We start from the raw sequence: 17233 nt of genomic DNA on the forward strand, positions 1-17233 counted from the left end.
TGTCTAATTTAGTTGATTTCTGGATAGAGATGATTGCCCGTGGCTTCCTTAGAACATCGTCTTGCTCCTCATTCAAAGCTACTTCTCCAGTCCTGGTTGACAGATTGGATGTAGAACTGGCAAAGGGCAGTGGAAAGGTGTGTGCACTCGTCAAATATGCACACAAGTGCAGGTTCATCCGAAGGTGTGCTCTTTGCGGAACTCTGAAACATCCTCAGCCCCACATGGTTAGTGTCTCATCAGCACCCTCTGACTTTAGGAAGATTATTAGAAAAAGCTGGACTGCACTCCGACCATGCAAGCCTGGGGCCCTTTCAGACTCAAGCATACACTCACCCCTTGCCTCCTGAAAAAGCCACCCTCTGAGCATTCATAGAAACATGTCATTTCTGAGACCGATCTGTTAGGCAAAGTCACCTTTAAATACCCGTAGCTTATCTCCTGACTCTCTCATATAAGGGTAGTGGGTTAGAAGTTCTACTGGGTTAGTTCTACTTCTACTGGGTTAGAAGTCAGTAGATCCAGTTGGAAGCCCAGCTCTTCTGTTACCTTAGGCAAGACAGGTACTTTCTAATTTTGCATCTATAAAATGAAGACGTGTGACACGAACTCTGAGGGTTCTATGCACTAAATTTCTCAGCTCCACTGCTGGCCTGCACCTGAATTCTCACATCAACTTTTATAGTGCTCGGTGCAACCCCGAAGTACCTTTCTGAGTTTCCACTGCCTTTTTTTCTCAGAATAGCTTGCCCTGGAAAAATGCTACAGGACCCAGGTTCCTGAGGCACATGGAACAGATGACTGGCATCTTTGTAAGGGGAGACTTTCTCAGTAGAGACCAGGTGATATGTGGGTGCTGCAAATACAAGTGAAGAATAAGAACTTAAATGGGGAGAGAAGCTATACCAGGAAGGATCCATTTAGAAAACTTGCCAGGAAGCATTTCCTGGGGCCAGGTGGCTAAGGAGAGAAGTCTCTATTGCTCTCAGTTTCAGTTTGAATGTAAATCTTTATTTTCTCTTGGAAAAGAAACCAGGGACTAGGTCCAAGTGGCTTGAGACTGGCCAGAAGGAGACGTCTTAACCCAAAAGAGATCCATGTCCTGCATGGATCTTACTTATTCCCCACAATTATTACAACAACAGGGTGCTCTGGCTTCCCTCAGAGCCAGAGAGAAGCTGTGTTGAAGATCTTTCTGATCCCCAAACATGAAAAATGTTCTAACTCCAGTCTACTCACGGTGCAGGGATGACTTCCCAACCAGCCCCTCTTCTCTGTAAAGAAAGCTCAGTATCAGTTCTCCTATTTCAAGAGAATTCTTTTCCAAGTGGTCCAGAATGATTAGACGGGATCAGAGTTATTCAAACTAAACTTTTCTGGGCCTAGAAAAAAGAGGATGAAAATATCCTTTCAAATCATGTTTACTCTCTTATTAGGGCAGCTTGTACTGACGCTTCCTCTCCTACTGTTCCTGGTGCAGCCACCTGTGCTCCGGTTTTACTGCAGTCACTACATTGCTCTGGAAGTTTGGGAAACTCTCTTAAATTCCCAAACCCCACAGTCCCCATCATTAAAATACAGTGGTAAGATCTGTTGATCATCCCTGATCTAAAGAACAAGTCTACATAATATTCTAATCTAATAAAGATGTGTGAAGATGTAAGTGTGTTTTAATTTTCACTATTGTGGATTTTAACACATTTTCAGAAAAGGCGAATTTCTATTGGTTTGGTGTTTCTTTCTTGATACATGAGTCAACTGGTATTTGACCACAAAGGAAAGAGGGTCATCCTTTGACTTTGGTCTCAGACAGTGACATGGAAACCATAGGTGATGGAAGGTCTCTGGAAGGATTTGTGTTGCCTATTAATGGCTTGGCTACGGTCACTTACAGAAAGGAGATAGCATCTTCCCTTTTGGGAAAATATTTTTCTTAATGACAATGTCCCTTATGCACTCTTCTCTTTTTTCCCCCCAAATCTCAGCCTCATAGCCTTCTTAATTACCCAATCTTCTATTTTTTGTCTTTTATTTTGTTAGCGTCTACCAACTCTGTGCTTTAGCCTAACACTGGAGCAAAGAATTAGCTTACAATTTGGGACAAGGTAAAACACTGCTGAGTGTGGTCTTCAATGCCACAAGTACTTGGTGGTCTTTCCTTTCCCCGGGTTGGTTATCCCCAACATCACCTCCCCGCACCCCGCCCCGTTTCCTGTGCACCCTCTGCACGTCCTCTCACAACATTGTAAATGCTAAATCCTTTGCCATAGCATTAGGCTGGGGGGCCTGTGAAGGCCAGTCAGCTTTGCTCTTCCCATCTCGCCTTTAAGTGCCTCTTGGTGACTCTACAGACATAGACATAGACGTGTGAGAGTAAGAGACTGAATGAAACGTGACTGATACTAGAGCAGAGCTGTTTCCCTTTATCTAGGGCAGTAGACGTTCCTGCTTATCTTCCATCAGTGGAGATACATTTTTTGGGCCTTTATTTCCTGCTTTGATGACAGATGATGTACTATCATTACCTTGTCATAGCAGATATTTCACAATTTTTAAACGGGTTCATGTATCTTTTATGTCTGAAAATGACAAATCTTCATCCCTTCGAGAAACTGGGAAACACATGAACTCATCTCTCCCAACCCCAATTTGTTACAAAAAGAACCTATGGAGATTCCCCCAACCCTGACTTAGCTCCGGAAACGTAAGAGAGCTGCTCCCAGGCACGTGCCCTGGTTCTCAGTCACCTTTGTCCTCCATGTCAACTTTTAGTTAGGAGTCAGAGCGTCAGGCACTGAATCCATGTTTGAAGACTTCACTCTCACTTTTATCTCAAGAGGATCTGTTTGGTGCTGTGCAAATGAATCTTGAAGGCTTGTTATTAATATATCTAAAAGCACCTTGAGTGTGGTGCAAGGGAAAGGCCAGAGTGAGGAGAACTTGCCTATGCATGGGGTGGACGAGGGCCCTGCCCCTGGGTAGGAGGGTCTTGCATTTGAAGGCTTCAAATTCAGCCAGTTCAGTGCTATTTATAGAGAGCTTTTCTTCCAGCCTTGGCTTTAAGCAAATCAGGGGTGTCTCACTTTCTTTTAGCACTCTCATAATTGTTCACTTTGAATAAAATAGTTATCTCACCTGCAGATACCCCCTTGGAACATTATAAAGGCATACTTTTTTCTGGAAGAGGTATCAGAAACCACCTCTATCCTCCTTCTCTGCTTCCTCCTTCTTAATCTTCTTCATAACTATCCTCATCACCACTATCATCACCATCCTCATCTTCACCACCATCCTCATCTTCATCACCATCAGCACCATCATCCTTTTCAAGTACCCTCCCATCTGTGAACTCATTTTGGTCATGTCAGCAACTCTAGCTTGCAGGCCAGTAGGGATTAAATACGCTCATGTTGGAGATATGAGAACTGGGTTCACACTGGTACGTCTACTTGTCCGAGACGCAGACAGAGGCAAGGATAAGGCCCAGCTGCCTCTCTTCTGATGGTAGTGAGGCAGCAGAGAAGCTTTCTTGGGAAAATAATGAGGGGGACAAGTGGGAGGAGATGGGAAAGATAAGAAACTGGGAGAACCCAGAGTTAAGTCTTAAAGAAGTGCGGCTCAGACTGGGGACTCCTAGTACTAAGGGACTGAGCAGGCCACACTCTTCTGGACTTAGAATTTGATCTGAGGGGCTCCTGCAGGTTGCAGAGAATCCCCGTGAATGGCCACCCCTTTACTACTCTGGAGTCATGGTTTCTATATACCGTCTACAGATAAACAGGGCTGCTAAATGTTTTTGTTATTATTGCTGTTGTGTTTTGAGCTGGGAGGTCTAAGTGGCAATGTCAAGGCTTTCGTGCCTTTCAGGTACAGAATGATACTGGCCATGGGAGAGGAATGTGGGGGCATTGATACCTGCACTATGTGGAATGATGAATTCGCCTCTTCACATCCCTGAACCACACACGGCAGCTTTTCCAGAGCCACGAATCATCCATTCCAGGGGAGGGAGGGGGATAGAAAATTAAATATAATTTACATTTTGCTAATTGAAATCAAATACAAAATTCAATCTCCTGTGAGTTGCAATGCTCACATTCAAAGAGGGTGCAGGTATTATTAACCCGGCTCTATTTGAGCAAGTTGACTTAGCGTTTCTGGATAGAAAATAATTCCTTCGTCAAGTCTCCCTATTGAAGAAGGGGACGTGGCTTAGTGACTCCCTCCCAGAGTGACAAGGATCAAGCCAGAGTAGACGCTGCAGAAAATAGACCTTAAACATGTGAAATTTTCATTTCTTTTCAGAACCACGAGCTTTCAAATATATCCCCAAACAGACTCTTTAATACAAATATCCTCAAGATCCCAAGGCTTAGATAGGCCTCTGCCCTCTTTCTCCAGGGGATTTTAGTCTACTGTTATATGCAAGGGTATATAAATAATTTAAGGGGGATGGTCCCCACGTTTATTTCTTAGGGGAAATGGCTTATTCGCCATTGGCCAACCATATTAAAAATGGATATGCTTGTCAAATTTATGTGACATATTTATGTGAGGACACACACTTAATAGCTTTCTTTGGAAGCAGGTCTTGATGTTCTGGGTTTATGGGGACAGGTAGATAGCCAGGGAATGGACGATGGAGGGTAGGTGTGATTGGGGGGCTGAATGAACGTGTGTCTATCCAGAATGATAGAGATGAGAGTGGGCTAGTGTCATGGTCATTCTTAGCCAGTAGATTAAATTCATTATAGCCTTCTTAATACCAGATACTCCATTGACTAAGTTATGAGATCACCCCTTACCTACCTGTCATTGCTCCAAAGGAGAATATGTTCCTGCAAGGAAGCCTTACAACCCTGGCGGCCACTTCCCTTGGGAATCATTCCCACCAAAGCATAAAAGCAGGTGGGAGGGAGGAAGAGGGGGCAAAGAAATACACAGGCCAGACTTTGCTCCCGTGGTTCTAAGTTCCAGCTTCCATAGAATATTTTTGAAAGGATAGACACCTGAGCCCCACCTTGGTGTTTCCGATTCATTAACAGGTCTGAAATGGAGCTCGGGAAGCTGTACCTTGAACAAACTCCACAACTGACTCTGACGTGTAGCTGGGGCTGAAACTCATTCCTTGTTGTACTTACAAAACAGGGCCCCACATCGGCCACTTCCACAGTTCACCCTTCTGAATAAGCATGCATTTTCTTCCTTCCAATGTGTGTGTTTGTATTTTGATCTATATCTTTTTTTTTTTACTTTGATAGTGTAGGTATATCTGTTGCCTTCAGTTCAATAACCACTTTCTTATCTAGAAAAAAATATTTGTAAGGCTGCTTCTGAATCTGGCATGTCAGCCCATTCCTTGCCTGATTGGTTAAGATAGAAAAGCCGCACCCCTTTCAGGAGCCACTTTCTTTGTACTATTGCAAGAATCATCCTGCCCTGCAGACAGAACCCACCCAAGACTCTGGAATCTGGGCCTTTCTGGCCGTCCCAGGGTGGCGTGAGAGTGGAGGTGCCCAGCACAAACACACCATCGAAACCCATTGATCAGGTTGCATTAAGCTTTATAACAACACAGTTTTGATTTAGCGGGAGAAATGACAGTTTAATAACAGCTGAACAGATTTAACTCCCCCCACTCATACAAATTTCCAATTTTACTAGAACAATTCCTGGTTTTGGAGATCTGCAAACAAGTGCTTTATGTCGAATGGTACATTTTAATCGAATCAAACTAATGGGAAGAGATGCTTTATTCGGCAGCCCTTGATTGGGGCATTTGTAGACAGCCCTTGCTCTCTCCCACCCCCCCATAAACAGGATCTGACAAATGGAGTCAGCCCTCTCACCGCTGCCCAGCAACTGCCATCTCTGTGTAGAGAAAATAAAGCATGAGATGACCCTGAGGGGATGTGGGGGGGCAAATAGAAGGACGGCGACAGCTCCCCTCTCCGTGGCATTGTTAAGGATAATTCATAATAAGAGGCATGCCAACTCTGGTCTTTGACATTCTGGGGACCCTAGGAAACAAAGCCCACCCGACAAGCATGCCTCAGAACCCTGGTGCTTGGGGAAGAGGGTGTTCAGGTAAGGAGACCTCCCACCAAGAGGACTGGGTTTCTTCATTCACTCCCAGATATGGCCATTCACCTTCGCCAGCCTCAGGGCTCTGAACTCTGCCACAACTACACTGCTCTGCGCGTAGCCCCGTGGGCCTGACTCTGATGCAAGGGCATATGCCAAGCTTCTCCATAACCAGGGCTACTCATGAAGAGAGAGACCCAACCCTCCTTAGAGGGGCTCTTAGAAAGAAGGCTTCCGGGGGTGTCAGCTTTTTTTGGTGAAGAACGTGCATGCCTCTGCCTTCATGACGTGGGGAAGGAGGAAGTCCAAGGGTCGTGGGATGAGGGCTTTAAAGAGAAGGCCAGAAACACCTTAGAAGGAGGACCTTGCTCCCTAGGAGTCCTGGGGCACTGAACCACAAAGTGCATTCTGGAGGTTTAGACAGCAGGCGCCTGTGCCAGGTACAGGGCTAGAACCCTTCCCAACCAAAAGTGAGAACCTCATAAAGTAGATCTTTCTTTCTTTTGGTCATTCAAACATTCATAGCACTGTCTCTGACATTGGCAGCTATTTATCCTCTGTCTTCAGATTCTATTAACTAGCAGAAGATAAGATGGTGGCCATCTGGTCAACCAGGTGCTGCTTCCCAGGCAGGCCTCATGCTTCCATGGGATGCCGTGGGATCCACCTTTTGCCTAAGCCAACGGCACGGGAGGCAGCCCCAGCCGGATGAAGGAGGAGATGTGCTTGGCACTCCGGCAAGTGAAGCTGCAGAAACTGGGGGATTCAGGACTCAGAGAAGGAGCCTCCTTAGTTATTCACTAGCCTTCCCTCCACATCTCTAGCCTCATTTGTCACCCTCTTCCTGTTCCCACTGGAAGTCTTGACCAGTCATTTGGTAAAACATCATGTTGAAGGGTTTGTAGAATTTCCGCAGTCTGTGGATGACATCGGGGTCAATGCGGGGATGAGTCCGACCTTTGCTCTTGCCCAAGCACCTGGGGGCGCTGCTGTCTTCTGGCTTCTTTAGGCAAGGGAACCCCTTGGTTTTGTTGAAATAGAAATGTTTCTCAGTCACAACACGCTTGAGGCCTAGAAAATCCTGTACTTTGGCCATTTCCCCGGCAGGGTCCACTATGAGTCGCTCGCCACTGACGAAGAGAATCTGAGAGAGGGGGAAATACTGGAGCCAGTTTTCCAGGTGCAGAGCGTAGATCCCTATTCGAATGGCGCTCCAGGAGGCGTCGATCAGCCCTAGGGTCCGGTTTTTGAAGGCCAGCACCTCGAAGGTGGGGATCTCGGGTTTCTTGGACAGCGTCTGGGTGTAATCGGAGATGGCCCTGGTCACGGGGTTTCTCACCACCACGATCAGTTTGATGTCCTTGGCCATGGAGTGGATGCGCTTGGGGGCCTCATTTGTCACAAAGTAACTCGGAGTCTTCTCCATGGTGATTTGTCCATCCAGAGTCTTGGGCATCACATTCCTGAAAGATGAACGAAGGGGAAGAGAATGGTTATTCCTGTTTGGACATAGTATGACTTCTTTGCATGAAACGTGTGATATAACCTAGTGAGGAGTCACCAAATGAAATAAAAAAAACACGTGCAAGTTCTTTTTACCTATTAATATATGTCCCCACAATAGTCTTGACTGTGCGCTATCAGAAAAGGCAGCATAAGGCACATTCTTTCTGGGAACCTTATACTCCATGGTTTAAATTGCTGTTCTACCTCTTACCGGTTATGATTAACCTAGATACACCCTTAATTTCTCTATGTATTAGTTCTATAATCTCTGAAATGGAGATAATCACAGCACTGACTTCACACCACAGCATAAGGATTAAGGGAGATAATGCTTGAAAAGCATTTAGCAAAGAATCCGGCATGTTGTAAGAGCTTAATAAATTAAGGATATTATTACTGTTGCAGAGGCTTTCAGAAACTGTTCGAGCTCAGTCAACAAGACCTCAAAGATTATCTAGTCCCGGGTTGGCAAACGACCACCCACCTCCTGGTTTTTGCATGACCCCCACGGCTAAGAATGATTTGTGAACTTTAAATGGTTGAAGAAAAACCAAAATAATAATAACATCTTTTGATGCATGGAAAATTGCATGGAATTCAGATTTCAATGTTCATAAATAAGCTTTCGTTGGACCATAGCCACACTCGTTCATTCACACATCATCTCTGGCTGTTTTTGCACTACAACAGCAGAGCTGAGTACGTGTCACGAGACTGTACGGCCCACAAAGCCTAACGTATTTACTAGTTGGTCCTTTAAGAAAAAGTCTGCTGACCCCTGACTCCAGAGGCATTAGTGTGCAAATGAGAAAACAGCAGCCCAGGGACAGGGAACGGCCGTGGGACTCCAACAGGCTTTGTGACCTCAGCAAACTGAATCACACTCTGAGGCTTACTGTCCTCATTTGTAAAATTCCAAAACCTACCTCTCAAGTTCAGTTGAGAATAAAATGACTTATAGAGTGAAAGCATCTAGATAGGCCTGGTTCAATATATGGGATTTTGTTCTTTCTTTGATCCTGAGGGTGCCCAGTGAGCCACTGATAGATCCCACACCACGGCTCACAGCTCTTGGTTCTCTCCGCCAAGGTTGCTACTCCACACCAACCCCTCCCATCCGTGTTTGCCTTCCGAGTGGCCTGAGCTTATCTGGGAGTTCCAAGATATTAAAGGAGTTTGATACCATTCTCCCCATCATCCCAACATGGCAGGCCTCTCAGTGATAAAATGGGGCTTAAGATCCTATTATACAGTCAATTTGCTATAGGCATATGTAGACTAAAGTTAATTGATGATAAACCTGTTCAATACCTGTTGGTACAGCAGACCATCTGCTACCATGTGCTCCATTAAGTCTATTCACTCCCAAGTCTTGCACCAAAGTGGTACATTTAGGATTACACAAGACCTCTTTGTTATGATGACATGCTTTTAAATGTCTTAGCTAATAAAACTTAATATAGACGAAGATCCCTTGGCTTCTCCTACCATAATTAAATTTATTTACTATCGCGTGTGTGGAGCAAGAATGACTTTTCTTTTATCTCTAATTCACATGCTCTGTCAATAATTAATTGCAACTGGGTTTTGAGCTTTCTCGGCAAGCACTTTTATTAGGCAAGAGGAATTTGCCTCATGGAGAAATTCACACAGAGCTGGACATTGTTAGAGTATAACGGCTGGGCAGTGTGGTGTTTTCGGATCCCAGCAATAGCCCTGGCCATAAATAATTCTGCTCATTTTGGAGTGACATATTCTCCAAAGTATTTTGAATGTCTTGATGTGTGCATGCCTCATTTGGCCCTTGCCAGATCAATTTGCCTAATTTGCAGGGGAGGGGCTAAGGATTTGCCTGAGTTAAGATTTGTGATTCCCACATCACTGTGATGGAGTTACTAAAACTGTTCTGAGACTTAATTTCTCTTCTAAAAAATGGGGTTAATAAGAGTCCATCTCTCACAGGCTTTTAACGAAGATTAAATGCGATAAGGTAGGTAAATCACTTAGAATAGTGCCCAAGTAACGCCAACGTTTTGTAACTTCAGCCAGCTGCCCAAGAGCCAAGGTCATTCTTCCAGCAATTCTTAGAAAAGGGCCAAGAAAAAATATTAATGCTTACATTTGACTGAATGGAAGAGGCTAAACAACATGGGAACTAAGAGACTGATCTAGAAAATGTATATTCTGATTCAAGCCAATATCGTCAATTGGACTTCCTGATCTGGAGGCTGGTGACCGACGATGGAGCTACCATTAGTTCAGCCTAAGTACAGGAAACATACTGATGTCCTATTTTTATTTCAATTGGACAGATATATTCCTTTATTTAATGATGAAACTCATATCATGTTATAAAAATATTAAATAATGTCTATGCAAAAAAAAAAAAACCACACCTGAAAATAGCTATTTTTACATGGCCTTTTTCAAATTTTAGCCCTTCAGATGTATTTTTTGTGGGTGCTTATGTCATATTTTTCTTTAGCACAGAAGTACCTACTCAACTTTTCTCTTCATCCATTTTTTGCCTTTCACTTCTTAGACCTCAGTGCCTGTCTTTACACTGAGCTCCATTCAAATTCATCTCCTTCAGCTAATTGACAACCTGTCAGGATCTTGGTGGATCTTGAGTCTTGTATCTGAAGCGTCTGGGATGAAATGGTACCCAACCTATAAGCCGGTGGATATAGGAGAGTAAGTGTGTGCCTAGTTCAGTGCTCAGTGCAGAAAGGAATTTGGAGGGAGGAGTGTTAGAAAAGGCTCTGTAGGAGGTGGAGGGGAGCAGAGCAGCCCATCCTGCTACAGATGGGTGTTAAAAGCATATCATTTAAGAGACTTCCTACATTTGGGGTAAAAATGGTAAGTCTACCTCAACCTTTGTGGCCTCAGTTACTGGGGTTATTTTGCCAGTAAAAAGATAACCAGTGTCTGCTCAAAATCTATGAAGTAGCAATTCTCCCTTTCTAAAACAGATTCTGAATCAGTCATATTCATTCACTCATTCATTCCATAAATGATCACTTAGCAGTAATGTAACAATGGACACGACAGGGTCCCTTCCTCTACTAAGCTACCCATGTAGCCTGCACAGATGACAAATGTTGAGCTCTTTATAGCATCAAATAATGAACTATTTTAATCAACAGAGCAGGTATCATTATTATTCCAGTTTTACAGAGAAGGAAATGGGCTTGGAACCTAAAGATATGTTCCAAGGTCTCACTGAGTGTTTCTTTTGTTTCTAAGTTCAGTGGCTGAGCAAAAGTTAATTCAATACCAACATTGACGCCTAACACCTGGTCCTGGCAAGTAGCAGGTGCTCAGTAAATACTGTTGCATGAACAGATGGGTGAATGGCAAGCCATTAACTTCCTATCCGACATCTAGACAGTGCTAAGGCTTCTGCTGTGGTGGGTTTGAATCCCTTATTTCTTTTCCCTTGTCCCCTCCCCAGGACTCTTTTCTGGGCCTGTGATCCAGCAACGATTTCTACACCATCCTGTTCTCCCTCTTGCTGTAAGAGGGGAGGAGGCATCTCTTCCACTGGAAAAGACACCCCCTTCCCCAATCTGGGCTTTGGATCTTATCCTCCCTCCACCTTTTCAGGAACTTTTCACCTTCTCTTTCCTAGGTTTTAAGTAAGTTCGTCTCAGCTGCATCCGACATTTCAGCATGCTCATGTTCTCACACCTGGTGTGCTCCAGGAACAGAAAGAATACTGGTAATGTCAGAGAGGAGTGAGCAAAGGTAAGAAGGTTAGACAATAAGGTCAGGGACATGTGCAGGGAATAGACCATGAAGAGCCTTATAGGCCATGGGAAAGATACTGGAATTTTTTCTACATGTGATGAGAAGGTATTGATGAATACTGCATAGGAAAATATGGTATAATTTACACTTAATTTTCTTTTTTTTTCTGGTGGCTTTGGTGAGAACAGACAGCAGTGTGGCAGGAGTAGAAGGAAGGCAATCCGCTAAGAGCCCATTTCAGGAGAGTGAGATAGACATGGCCAGGGCCGGGAAGTAGGTGGAGAGTGCAACACGGCAACAAGTGATCAGAATTGGGAGGATTTTAAGAATAAGGCTGACTGTCCTTAACAATGAGTGAGATGTATGTGAAAGAGAAAGAGAGGGATCACAGATGACTCTGAGACAGTCAGCCTGTGCCAGTGGCTAACTGGTAGTGTAGTTCACTGATGCAGAGAACGCTGGGAACAGAGTAGGTTTATGGGGGAACAGAGTAGGTTTATGGGGGAACAGAGTAAGTTTATGGGGGAAGATACCAGGTCTGATTTGGGACTTGTAATTTGAGATACCGGTTACATGCCCAAGGAGAGGTGTTCAGTAATCACCTTGATCCAGGAAGCTGAAATCCAGGGGAAACTCAGGTTGGACATTTATGACATGTGTTCATGTTCCACCTACCAGGGAGCAGGGAGAGGAGTGACTGTCACTCTTTACTGCCACTAGTATAAGATAGGGCCTACCCTTTGCCTATTTGGGGAGTTCTCTCAAATAGGAAAGGAGTTCAGATGCTAGGTGTGCAAAAAAAAAAAATTAATTACGGTAAAAAGATTTTCACTAACTTCTTTTAACTTCCAGAGTCCTTGATAACTACCAACATTACAGAGCTTAGAATAATGTCATAATATGGTTTGTTTCCACACCCTTCATGGCTAGTCTCAATTCCTTGAGGCCGCAGGTAATGTTTTATTCACCTTTGTAACCCCAGTGCCTAACGTGGTATCTGCCACATCATAGCTGCCCCATAACTATTTTTGGTTATTAGATGAATAAATAAATGACATATAAATGAATACATGGTCCCTAGAAGTCAGGAGAATTGGGGCAGTTTTGGAGGACGTGGCTCCTCCAAGTAGGTTTTCCATGCATAGGGTGCAGTGTTTCTGAGCTTCCTGCTGTCCCAGTCTGAAAGACCACGCACTTCAGTGCGGACCATATGGTGAGAAAACACTGCATCTGGGCTTGGAACAGCTCGTTAACAGTATCTCGGGTGCTCAGAGCAGCCGTGACATCAGCGTCAACACACAGTCCTGAAGCGAGAATCACTCTGCAAGATCACACATCTGCTCTCACAGTCCCAAATGTTTATGAGACACTCTCCAGCTCACCCGTCCTGCCCCCACCCCACCAGCTGGGCCGGAGGCTTTGCTGAACACGGCCCTATAGGAATGCAGGTCAGCCGCCTAGAGTGAGCACCACCATTGACGGAGTGCTCAATCCCTGCTGTGTCCTGGTTGAGAGTTCAAGTTCTGAGGCTGGAGGATTTCTCTAAGCACTTTCAGACACTGAACTCTCCAGCCTCGTAGTTAAGAGCACGCACTGCAGCTAGACCTGCTGAGTCTACATGTACCTACTATTAATAGCTGTGTGATCCTGGGCAAATTACTTAACCTAAGTCATCTGGGTCTGTCTCATCTTCTGCAAAGCAGGCATCGCGCTAATAATAGCTTCCCATAGGGAGTGTGTGAGTATGAAGTGAGCTACTATCTAGAAGAGTGCCTCATAGATAGTAGCTTCTCAATATGTTAGCTGTTAAAATTTTTTTTAGAAAAACTCTTTTAAGAAGGTACAATTATAATTTCCCTCATTTTAGAGATCAGGAAACAGAGACCCAGTGGAATTGATTAGTTTGCCCAAAGCCACAAGAGATGGAGTCGGAATTCAATCCCAGGTCTGTCTGACACCGCAGCCCAGGCTCTTGGTTACAGTGTGACAATGCTTAGTTAACCTACAAAATCTCAGCAAGGTTACATGACTGGTCCAAAGTCACTCTGCTAGTAGGTGGTGCAGTTCCATCTTAAAATGAGACTCATTATGTGTGCTGCCAAGGTGAGCTCCCCAGAACTAACCACTGCGAGTTACAAAAACCTAGTCCAAAATCCACAGAAATTCTTGCCAGATCAAGAGACATCATTCAATTTGTGATATCTCTCTCTGGGGCCTCCTCAGTTGAAGCAGATGGGTACCGTCATGAATGGCGAGGGAGAAAGCAATAACCCGTATTAGGTATAAAGTGCCCATTCTCTCTGCAAGGGTCAGGAGTACAGCTTGCCTTTGACTTGCCAGAATTGGAGGTATGTGGGCACCTTACATTTTCCCAAATGCATTACCCAGTGGAACAAATGGTGCATAAATTAGCAATATTTTCTGAGACCTCCTGATGAACCCAAGAGAATGGTGGTTAGAGCAAGGGCATGAGGGTAGGGCCAGCTCCTCTGCACCGAGGAAAGAAACTCACTTAGAAATTCAGTGAAGCACCTGCTACCTGCCATGCAATGAGAGAGGCGATTTCACATATTAGCTTCGTTAAACCTCACAAGTACCACTGACCCCTTTATAGAGATGTGGAAACTGACAGTCAGAGAGACAACGAACCTTGTCCAAGGATGCATAGCCCTGTCCAGTTATGTTGGAAAGTTCATCATGGTTTTCAAACCCATATGAATGAATATTGAAAATTCCTGAAGGCGAAAAGTCAAACCATCTGGAGACCACATTTTTATCAAATAGACCCAAGAAAAGCAGTCATACATATGGCCCTGGGGCTTAACTGAAGCTGAAAAAGAAGGAATCCTGAGTGATAGTTCTGACTTCACAATTAACTTGCTGAACGAATTTAGGACAGGGACCTTCCCTCCTAGGACCTCAAACTCCTGAACAATGAACAGGCTATGCTAATGTTCATTTCCTCATTAATCCCGTTGAGCATTGGTGCTTATTATGGACCAGATGTTAGGTATATATTGCTGACAAAGCAAGCATCGTGCCTGCCCTTCAGTAGACTGCAAGTTCTTTGGAAAAAAAGCCTGAATATCCCATTTAGTAACGTGGTCTGCGGTTCAGATGAGATATCTCTGCTGCAGACAGAGGTCTCTTTTCAAACAGAATCGTACCTGTCCAGTCTCAACTGCATTGCCACACATGCCTACAAGAAAGAGAAGGAGACAGAAAAGTGTGAGATAGGATAGGAAAGGAGGAAGAAGAGGAGAAACAAAGGATGAGGGAGATTAGAAGGGAGAAGGAGGAGAAATAAAGACAAGAGGAAGACAGAGGAGGAGAAGGGGAGGGAAAAACTGGGCTTTGAAGACACACAAACAGTTTAAGTAACTGGAAAAAAATGAGGAAAACATCCCAGGTTTAAATGACACATGACCACATTGTGGCAGAAAATAGCAAACCCAGGTCTCGGGCATTTTTGTTGTTTTAAAGTTGATGCCAGGCACATACAGAGATTTTAGGATTAGAAGGTTAATGACAGTCTCAGTCTTTGACTGAGAAGGTAGTGACAATATCCCTATTGAAGTAGGCTGAGAAGGCAGAGTCTTGTGATTCCCCATGATATCAATGAATAAAGTGAGGCTCAGAGAAGTTAAGTGCCTCATCTAAGATCACACAGCACGTATGTGGCTGAGTTGGGATGTGAGCCCCAGCGGAGCCTGTGCTCCTCACCACTATTCAATACAACAAAGGAGAAGAAGGTAGGACGTAAAGCAGGGGGAAGCAGGAAGACACAGGACGGTGACCTTGGGTGGAGAAACGGAGGTCCAACAGACATTCTTAACCTGGGGGAGAATTCCGGGGAACAACAGACGCAGAAGCTGATAAGGTCTTGAGGTTGAGCAGTTGGGATATGGTTAGGATCAGGGAAGGCAGTATTTAGGAATTTCTTGCCTGATGGCCTGGATACTCCCAATGGCAGAAGAGGAGAGTCATTTGCTAAACTTTGGGGCCTTGGGAGTAGGGGCAGAGGACTCAAAGGGAACAGGATGTGGCTGGACAGTGTATTAAAAACTGATGGATTATGGTGACCTATTGAGAAATTGCCCTGTTTGATTCTGCCTCTGGAGACTCATCTGGAAGAAAAGGCAGGAGATTCATCACCACACCCCCCACCACCCCACATCCCCATCACCAAGGAGGGTGCCAGTCCTTTATTCCCAAGGTCTGGCTAATTTTATCTGCAGGGGAGGTGAGCAGTTTCTCTGTTTTATGGACTGCAAAAAGATTTTAGAGAACCTTGGACACACCCACTTAGAAGGCATTGTATTTCAAAGATCTAGGTCTAACCCTGAGTTTCTGAATCAGCACTGTCAACATTTTGGGATGGGTAATTCTGCAGGGCCCACAGGTCTTGCTGCAGACATTGGGGATGAAGGGTTGACTGCCTCTTCAGGCACAATGGGAAAGAGAACTGAGTTCTCTTCGTGTTTTTCCTGATGATTCTGCCAAGGCAAAAACAACACAGATGAACTTCCGAAGATACAGTTATAAACGAATGCGGCAAGTGTGCTGGGTATCAGTAGAGCCAGCAACCAGAAAGGGGAAGAGAGAATTATGAGAATATACTCCAGCCTGAGAATGCAACCGGCTCCATAAGCAAGAAAACATTTTTTGTCATTTTTTTTTTCCTTGTAGTTCCTAGGACAGTAAGATTTACTGACCAGAATTTTGTAGCTTTCTGTTGCATTGATACATTTTCTTTTGAGTTTTTTTCTCAGAAATGGTAGAACCTCCTTGCAGCCATGAAATAACTACAAAGCCTCAAACCACCTGTTTGTCTGCAGATGACAAGATAAGCGACACTCCACCACAGACCATGCCCAACGACCCACGGAGCCTGCACACAAGGCTGAAAGAATGACCAATATTAACCCCTAGCTCATTATAATACTAAAATCCCTACCCTGGGAGGGACTTACCTGCCATTTTTTGATCATGGGACATACGTACTAGCATGATTTCTCACTGCACTTGCGTGCCCTGCACTCCACCCAGAACATGTAATGATGCTCACTCACCTCATGCATTATCCATTTCACCTCCAGAAAAACCCCCTGACACTGTTGGTCAGGGAGGGGGCTTTGAGACAGTCCATACCTCCCCCTCCCAGTAGATGTGGCCACTGTAATAAATCCTTTCTCCCTTGACAATCCTCATGGTCTCTGTAATTGGCTTTCTGTGTAGCGATCAACATTGAACCCCCCTTGTGGGTTCATTAGCAAGAAGGGGACTATTTGGGAAAATGATGCTCGTTACTCTCTTCTGAGAACATGCAAGTGTCACAAACCACTTTTGGGTGGAACTTATCTCAGAGGATCAGAAGTTAAGGACACTACTGATCCCATGAGGCAACTTCTTCTTACTTTGTGTCCAGAAGCACAATAAAACACAAATAAAAGTGGGAAACAAGAAAGACCCTTTCCAGGACATTTCCACCTCTGTAGCAGGTGGGCTCCTAGCTCTTCAAAGGGAGCTCTTACTCTTCCCAATGAGGACAAGAGGACATTATAGTTTTTCAACAACTTTATTGGTGTTTTTACTCCCTCCATAGTCAGGAGCTGGTCACACATAACACAATGCCCCCACATCCATCTTCTTGGATCAGGCCCTGTAGAGAAGCTGGCCTGGTAGATTCAGGCATGTGGCACTTTCTCTGGTGCTCAGAAGAGCGTGTAGGTGTCATGAGCATGTCCCACTATCCCTGGAGAGTGCAGTGTATCGTGGCGGACTGAAAGCCTCACTCCATGCACTTAATGGATTTCTGTGTTGATCTCTTGTACATACTACCTATGTTTCCCTTCACGGGATCTGAGTTTTGGAACCCATTATTTATTCAAGT

The 17233-nt window shown here is 44.6% G+C and overlaps 1 protein-coding gene across 1 annotated transcript in view; it reads right to left on the bottom strand.

Annotated features, from left to right (window-relative positions):
- Positions 1-6611: 6611 nt before the first annotated feature.
- The window catches only part of HS3ST4 (heparan sulfate (glucosamine) 3-O-sulfotransferase 4), a 387367-nt gene continuing 376745 nt past the window's right edge, over positions 6612-17233 (bottom strand). The window contains exon 2 of the mRNA XM_012644960.1: positions 6612-7547. Coding sequence (XP_012500414.1) covers positions 6911-7547 — 637 coding nt within the window. The 3' untranslated portion in view covers positions 6612-6910. The remainder of the gene's footprint in view (positions 7548-17233) is intronic.

This window comes from Propithecus coquereli, unplaced genomic scaffold, assembly GCF_000956105.1.
Source record: "Propithecus coquereli isolate 6110/MARCELLA unplaced genomic scaffold, Pcoq_1.0 Scaffold223, whole genome shotgun sequence".
Taxonomy (NCBI): Eukaryota; Metazoa; Chordata; class Mammalia; order Primates; family Indriidae; genus Propithecus; species Propithecus coquereli.